The sequence below is a fragment of the Nicotiana tomentosiformis genome, chromosome 11 (genome assembly GCF_000390325.3).
Source record: "Nicotiana tomentosiformis chromosome 11, ASM39032v3, whole genome shotgun sequence".
Taxonomy (NCBI): domain Eukaryota; kingdom Viridiplantae; phylum Streptophyta; class Magnoliopsida; order Solanales; family Solanaceae; genus Nicotiana; species Nicotiana tomentosiformis.
Genome location: NC_090822.1, coordinates 107,582,223 through 107,590,714, shown reverse-complemented (window position 1 = coordinate 107,590,714; position 8,492 = coordinate 107,582,223). Strand labels below are relative to the sequence as shown.

Sequence of the window (8,492 nt, the reverse complement as noted above, 5' to 3'; positions counted from 1 at the left end):
GAAGACAAGGATCGGGGTTGGATGGGCCGTTATATTCAGGTGAGGACCTGTGACCTTATTCCGGAAGAGAAGATGTCGTTCCCCGAGGAATGGGATTTCGACCGTAAGTGGTTCTCATAAGACGTTGCTTTTCGTATCCTTTCTCGATTTTTGCTGATGTCTTTCTCCGATATACAGCTGCCCCTTGGATGCCACAAACGGTGCCCGACCTCGAGGATTGGGTTCAGAAGTTAGCCTCGACTTCATCTTATGCCGAACGCACTTGGCGTGATTTGGCAAAAGGTAGATGGGAGGCCAAGAATCACGGTAAGGTTTTACTTCTCGTTTCCTTCGAAGTGTTCTTTGTGCTCCATTCATTACCAATTTCCTTTCATGCAGGTGTAACCAAGGATGCCGCTTTGAGGCCTTCGAATGGTGAAGAAGGAACCAAGTCCCCGGTACCGAAATCGGGGAAGATAAGAAGCTAAAAGCTGCCTCTCAGTCAGAGGACCCCAAGCCCAAAACTATAAGGGTGAGAAGGAAGGAAATTGCACTTTCGATTGACTCGGTCCAACGACTGAGAGAAGAAGAAGAAGAAGAAGAAGAAGAAGAAGAAGGTGGTGCCTCGGCTTTGGTGATCCGATCTGCGAGGGCTATCGAGGTCACCAAAGCTCCTGAGCTGATGGCGGCTGTACCGATCGAGGTTGGCCCCGGGATCCCGAGTCTTGATCAGAGCGCCCCGAGTGATTCGCTTGGGGCTATGACAGTGAGTCATTCGCCTTCCCTTCCAACCTTTTCTGAGGAGGCATTAAAGGAAGCTCGAGAATTGAAAACCCCCGATACGGGCAGAGGCTCTAATGTAGGGGATCCCTTTCGGGATTGCTTTACTGGAGTCGATGATGCTTCCGATATTGGGGAAGCTTCTCTTCTACTAGAAGAGGCTTAACGTTTCATTACTCGGGTAATGATTTTACTATACTTGGTTTCTTTGTTCTTTTCCAAACTTGACTCGTGTTCTTTCCCTACAGGGCAGGCCATTAGTAGGTTTCGAGTCGACCTTAGCCAGTGTGAGGTCAAGCTTCAGAAGGTCTCGGGGGAGAGGGACGCCTTGTGGCTTCTTTGCAGCCAAAAGGACGAGGCTATAAAGGACCTCCAAGCGGATTTGGCTAAGGCTCGTAAAGAAGAGGCCGAACTCGATAAGCAGGTGAGCTTCGTTCTGTTAAAGTATGGGTTTGACTCGACTGTGGAAGTTAACCCTTCGTTGTCTCATCTACAGCAAAAGGTTGAAAAGATCGGGTCACTTCAGGAAGAAGATGATCAAATCAAAGCTAAATGTAATCAGTGGAAGGAGACTATCGACCGATTGGCTGCAGAAAAAGAGACCATTTTGACCAACTCATTATCGGCCGATATTCAGCTTCGAAACATCAAGCAAAAGGGTTCGGCTCAAGCTAAGAGGATCGAGTAGCTTGAAGCTCGGCTTGCTGAGGCCAAGGCGGAGGTTGAGTCATCGAAAATCTTGGCGGATAAGTCCATTGTCATGTATCGGACTGATGCCGAGGCTGCTCAGATGGAGGAACGAGAGGAGGTGGATATTGCCGACACTCGAGCACATTGGAATGCCGAACTTGCTAAATGTAGGTCTCAGAGGGACACCCTCGAGGAGATACACGCTCGAGGTTTTGACCTTACTGAAGAAATAAAAAAGGCTAAAGAGCTCAAAGCTGAAGCTGAAGCCTTGGCTTCTGATGGCGATGATGATGATGATAACGGTAGCAAGAGCAGATCCAAGGACGGGGAAGAGCCTGATAGGGAAGCAAACGCCCCTGAGGATGATCAGGGAGCTTAGTTCTTAATTTTTTATGTTTGTAATCAATTATGTAGAAAATTTTGTATATACACAACTTGGCCGACTTGTGAAGACTTTATACGTGCCTTACAAATGTTTTCACAAGGATCTTAATAATTTAATCAAATTTGGACTTCGTAGTCTCTATGATTGATTGTTTTTTTTCAGACTCGAAGTGACATAGCCCTTAGGCTTACTAGTTGAGTCAATGATTCGATCTCGAAGAAATATAACCCGTAGGCATAATATTCGAGTGAGTGAGTACTTGCTTGAACTCGAAATGAAAGTAGCCCATAGGATTTAGTCATCGAGTGAATGATTCGAACTCGAATTAATGTAGCCCGTGGGCATAATGGTCGAGTGAGTGCTTGCTCGAACGCGAATTAATGTAGCCCGTGGGCATAATGGTCGAGTGAGTGCTTGCTTGAACTCGGAATAAACGTAGCCCGTGGGCTTAGTCGTCGAGTGAATGATTCAAACTCGAAAAAATATAGCCCGTGGGCGTAATGATCAAGTGAGTGCTTGCTCAAACTCGGAATGAACGTAGCCCATAGGCTTTAGTCGTCGAGTGAATGATTTGAACTCGAAGTAATGTAGCCCGTGGGCATAATGGTTGAGTGAGTGCTTGCTCGAACTCGGAATAAACATAGCCCTTAGGCTTAGTCCTTGAGTGAATGATTCGAACTCGAAGAAATATAGCCCGTGGGCATAATTATAGAGTGAGTGCTTGCTCGAACTTGAAATGAAAGTAGCCCTTAGGCTTAGTCGTCGAGCGAATGATTCGAACTCGAAGAAATATAGCCTGTGGGCATAATGGTCGAGTGAGTGCTTGCTCGAACTCGAAATAAAAGTAGCCCGTAGGCTTTAGTCATCGAGCGAATGATTCGAACTCGAAGTAATGTAGCCCGTGGGCTTAATGGTCGAGTGAGTGTTTGCTCGAACTCGAAATGAAAGTAGCCCGTAGGCTTTAGTTATCGAATGAATGATTCGAACTCGAAGTAGTGTAGCCCGTGGGCATAATGGTCGAGTGAGTGCTTGATCGAACTCGAAATGAAAGTAGCCCGTAGGCTTTAGTCGTCGAGTGAATGATTTAAACTCGAAGTAATGTAGCCCATGGGCGTAATGGTCGAGTGAGTGCTTGCTCGAACTCTAAATGAAAGTAGCACGTGGGCGTAATGGTCGAGTTTATCTTAATTCTGATTGCATAATAAATCTCAAAATAGAGGAATTTTTCTTGGATATAAGTCGTTATACATGTGTTCATGTTTTGCGTCTGGGTTCGGGACAACGACATGAGCATGGTTCGTTTTGACCATTTTGGCTCTTACTACTTTTCCTACTAGAACCCCGTTGTTGCGAAATAACTTTCTTGTATCAAAACTTGATATATTTGAGGGCTAATGTCCCCCCCCTCCAGTATTCGAGGTCGATTGTACGGAGGCCTCGGATACTTGTTGTAAGTGCAGCAGGATCATTGGTTGCCTCATTAAAAACCTTTCCGAAAAACTCATTTGGGATAAAACCGGTCTAAGGGAAAAAGAGTACAACGCATGATTTCAAGCAATGGGTCTATCTTAGCTCTTGTTCGGACTTCTGCAGGGGTCAGTTTTGTAATATAAATGAATATGGAAGGGTCGTACCTTAGTAGTATTATCGTTTTAGATGTGACACATTCCAACTGCTTGATAGTTGTTTGCCGTTTATAATGCCGAGCATGTACGATCCCTTCCCCGACGTTCTTGAGAACCTGATATGGTCCTTCCCAATTTGGTCCTAGTTTTCCTTCGTTCGGATTTCAGGTATTTATGGTGACTTTTCTTAACACTAAGTCCCTGGGCTTGAAATGGCGGAGCTTGGTTCTTCAAATATAATATCTTTCGATTCGCTGCTTTTGGGCGACCAATCGGATGAGAGCAGCTTCTCGTCTTTCATCCGACAATTCGAGGGTGGTATTCATAGCCTTGTTATTTGATTCTTCCATTGTGAATCGAAATCTGGTATTGGGTTCACCGACTTCGACTGGTATCAATGCTTTGGACCCATACACTAAGGAGAATGGGGCCGCCCCCGTACTGGATTTTAACGTTGTCCGATACTCCCAAAGGACTTCGGGCAGGATTTCTCTCCATTTTCCTTTAGCGTCGTTCAACCTCTTCTTTAGGTTTTGAATGATAGTTTTGTTCGTTGATTCGGCTTGTCCGTTCCCACTGGGGTGGTATGGTGTTGATAGTATCCTTCTTATTTTGTGAGCTTCGAGGAATTTTGTTACTTTGCTGCCAACGAATTGTTTCCCATTGTCACATACTATTTCGGAGGGTATCCCGAATCGGCATACGATATGATCCTAAATAAAGTCTATAACTTCTTTCTCTCTTACTTTCTTGAATGCATGCGCTTCAACCCATTTAGAAAAATAGGCAGTCATAAATAAAATGAATTTGGCTTTACCTGGGGTCGATGGCAGAGGGTCGACGATATTCATTCCCCATTTCATGAACGGCCATGGGGATAGGACTGAGTGAAGTTGCTCTCCGGGTTGATGGATCATTGGCGCAAACCTTTGACATTTGTCATATTTACGAACAAATTCCTTCGCGTCTTTTCCCATATCGATCCAATAATACCCTGCTCTGATTATTTTTCGAACTAATATATCGGCACCGGAGAGATTCCCACAAGTGCCCTCGTGCACTTCCCGTAGGATGTAATCGGTACCTCCCGGACCCAAGCATACTGCCAGCGGTCCATCGAATGTCCTTCGATATAGCGTTCCATCTGAAGCCAACGTGAATCGAGCAGCTTTAGTCCGTAGGGCCCTAGAGTCTTTTGGGTCCGATGGGAGCTTTCCACTCTTTAAGTATTCAATATACTTATTTCTCCAATCCCAGGTTAAGCTTGTAGAATTTATCTCGGCGTGACCTCCTTCGATTACCGATCTCGAGAGTTGGACGACAGTCCCCGAGCTCAAGTCATCTTCCTTTACCGACGATCCCAAATTCGCAAGTGCATCGGCTTCATTGTTTTGTTCTCGTGGAACATGCCGTAAAGTCCATTGTTTGAAACGGTACAAAGTGACAAGTAGTTTGTCTAAATACCTTTGCATTCTACCTTCTCGAACTTCGAAGGTTTTGTTCACTTGACTCACCACCAGCAAAGAATCACATTTGGCTTCAATGACTTCTGCTCCCAAGTTTTTAGCTAGCTCGATACCTGTAATCATGGCTTCATGCTCGGCCTCGTTGTTAGTTAACCTGGTAGTTTTAATAGATTGCCTAATAGTGTTACCCGTGGGTGGTTTCAAAACTATTCCCAACCCGGACCCCTTCACGTTCGAAGCCCCGTCCGTAAAAAGGATCCATACTCCCGATGATGTACCCGATTTCACCAGGAGTTCTTTTTCGACTTTGGGTACGAGGTTCGGCGTGAAATTGGCCACGAAGTCTGCTAAAATTTGAGACTTGATGGCCGTATGAGGTTGATATTCGATATCGTACCCATTGAGTTCGACGGCCCATTTGGCCAACCGGCCTGATAGTTTGGGCTTGTGCAAAATATTACAAAGCGGGTAAGTGGTTAATATGCATATGGGGTGATATTGAAAGTACGGTCTTAACTTCCTAGAGGCGCTTATCAGTGCAAGTGCCAATTTTTCTAGGTACGGATATCTAGTTTCTGCTTCTCCTAAGGTCCGACTCATATAATAAACGGAAAATTGCGTACCTTGCTCTTCTCGAACTAGGACACCGCTTACGGTGATTTTCGATACTGCCAAGTATAAGCAAAGATTTTCGTCTGTTTTTGGAGTGTGAAGTAGTGGTGGACTCGATAGATATCGTTTTAGTTCCTCTAACGCTTGTTGGCATTCCGGGGTCCAAGCGAAATCGTTCTTCTTTTTTAGTAGAGAGAAAAATTTATGACTTCGATCTAATGATCTCGAAATGAATCGGCCTAAGGCTGCAATCCATCCCGTTAACCTTTGTACAACTTTCACGCTGTCCAAGATGGTGATGTCTTCGATGGCCTTGATTTTATCGGGGTTAATCTCGATTCTCCGATTTGACACCATGAAGCCGAGGAACTTGCCCGAACCGACCCCGAAAGCATATTTTTCGGGGTTGAGCTTCATGTTGTATTTTCTCAGAATCTCGAACGTTTCCTGCAAATGGGTTAAATGGTCTTCTGCACACAGGGACTTAACTAGCATGTTATCAATATAAACTTCCATTGATTTACCTATTTGTTCTTAGAACATTTTATTTACTAGACGTTGGTAAGTAGCCCCTGCATTTTTTAGCCCGAAGGGCATCACATTATAACAATATGTTCCATATTTTGTGACAAATGAAGTCTTTTCCTGGTCCTCCGGGTTCATCTGGATTTGATTGTACCCGGAATAGGCATCGAGAAAAGTGAGGATCTAGTGGACGGCCGTGGCATCGATCATGCGATCGATGCTGGGCAGCGGAAAGGAATCCTTGGGGCATGCTTTGTTCAAATCTTTATAGTCTACACACATTCTAAGTTTGTTCCCTTTTTTAGGCACTACAACTACATTGGCTAACCATTCGGGATATTTCACCTCCCGAATGGACCCTATTTTGAGAAGTTTGGTTACCTCATCCTTTATGAATGCGTGCTTTTCCTCGGACTGGGGTCTTCTCTTTTGCTTCACCGGTATGAGCCTAGGGTCCAAGCTTAACCGATGCATCGTTATGTCCGGTGGGATTTCTGTTATATCTAAATGGGACCAGGCAAAACGATCAATGTTATCGATAAGAAATTGAACAAGTTTCTTCCGAAGTTCGGGTCTCAATCCCGTTCCCAGGTAAACCTTTCGTTCGGTCCAGTGCTCGATTAGTATGACTTGCTCCAGTTCCTCAATTGTTGATTTGGTGGCGTCGGAATCATCGGGGATCACGAAGGATCGAGGGATCCTCTAATCATCGTCTTATTCGATCTACTGGTTATCTGGATGGGTCGAAGCCGACAACTGTGATTGCTATTTGGTATTTTGTTCTCCTTCTGAGCCCGATCCCTTTATCGGCGAAGGCGAGGATATTGATTTCGCTTTCTCAATGGCGAACATTTATTTTGCGGCCGGTTGTTCTCCGTACACTGTCTTGACACCTCTCGATTTTGGGAATTTGAGGACCTAGTGTAGGGTCAAAGGTACAGCTCTCATGTTGTGGATCCATGGCCTTCCGAAAAGGGCGTTGTATCTCATGTTGCCTTCGATCACGTGAAACTTCATTTCCTGGATGGTTCCGGCCACGTTTATTGGTAGGATTATCTCGCCTTTGGTGGTCTCACATGCCATATTGAATCCGTTTAGAACCAGGGTTGCGGGTACGATCTGGTCCAGCAGGCCGAGCTGTTCCACGACCTTCAATCTGATGATGTTGGCCCAGCTACCTGGATCTATTAACACATGCTTAATTTTAGTTTTATTCATGAGTACTGATATTACTAGTGCATCGTTATGAGGTTGGATGACTCCTTCTGCATCTTTATCATCGAAGGACAAAGTACCTGTGGGTGCGTAATCTTGAGTCTGAGATCGCTTTTCCCTCACAATCGATGTTTTAGTACGTTTAAGCATTGGTCCCTGAGGGGTATCGGTGCCGCCGATGATCATGTGAATGACGTGTTGCGGTTCTTCTTGCTCGTTTTGCTTGCCAAAATCCCTGTTTTTAAAATGGTTCTTCGACCTATCACTCAGAAATTCCCGAAAGTGCCCTTTGTTAAATAAGCGGGCTACTTCCTCTCTTAATTGCCTGCAATCTTCCGTTCTGTGACCATGGGTGCCATGATATTTGCACATTTGATTGGGATTCCTTTGGGCGGGATCGGTCTGCATGGGTCGAGGCCACTTGGTGTCTTTAATGCGTCCGATAGCCGACACGATGGCAGATGCACCAACGCTGAAGTTATACTCTGATAATCGAGGTGCTTCTATAGGATCGGCATATTTATCAAAGTCGCTCTCACTCATAAGTCCCCGAGAATTTTTCCCTCGATCAATCCTTCGATTGTTCCGAACTGTATTGCGTGTTGGACCGTTATCCATCCCATCTGTGATGTACGGTTGATATCGGTCTCTTTTCGACCTTTGTTCTCTGTCGATATCCCTTTGGTGTTTAGTAGTTGTCCTTTTCTGATGCACGGGTCCATATGGAGCTCCCAACTGGTCATCTTCGACCCTAATTTTCGATTGATATCGGTTGTGTATATCTGCCCAAGTTATTGCTGGATACTCGATCAAATTTTGCTTCAGCCGACGTGACGTTGTCGAACTCAGATCGTTCAACCCTTGGGTGAAAGATTATATGGCCCAATCGTCTGTGACCGGTGGAAATTCCATGCGTTCCATTTGAAATCGGGATACGAATTCCCTCAGCATTTCATTACCCATTTGCTTTACTTTGAAGAGGTCTGATTTCCTTGTTGCAACCTTTATGGCACCAGCATGTGTCTCTACAAACGAATCTGCTAACATGGCAAAAGCATCGATGGAATTAGGCGGTAAATTGTGATACCAGATCATTGCTCCCTTCGAGAGGGTCTCCCCGAACGTTTTCAACAACACGGATTCGATCCCATCGTCCTCCAAATCGTTACCTTTGATGGAACATGTGTAAGAGGTGACGTGTTCGTTAGGATCGGT

General features: G+C 45.1%; 1 protein-coding gene across 1 annotated transcript; it reads left to right on the top strand.

Annotated features, from left to right (window-relative positions):
* Positions 1-1,519: 1,519 nt before the first annotated feature.
* Positions 1,520-1,828, top strand: LOC138901993 (uncharacterized). The gene has a single exon (XM_070189796.1). It carries the CDS (start codon positions 1,520-1,522, stop codon positions 1,826-1,828), a length of 309 nt encoding a protein of 102 aa, XP_070045897.1.
* Positions 1,829-8,492: the final 6,664 nt, after the last annotated feature.

Coding starts and splice junctions, on each gene's coding strand:
- LOC138901993 (XM_070189796.1), top strand. CDS start 1,520: ATGTATCGGACTGATGCCGAGGCTGCTCAGATGGAGGAACGAGAGGAG.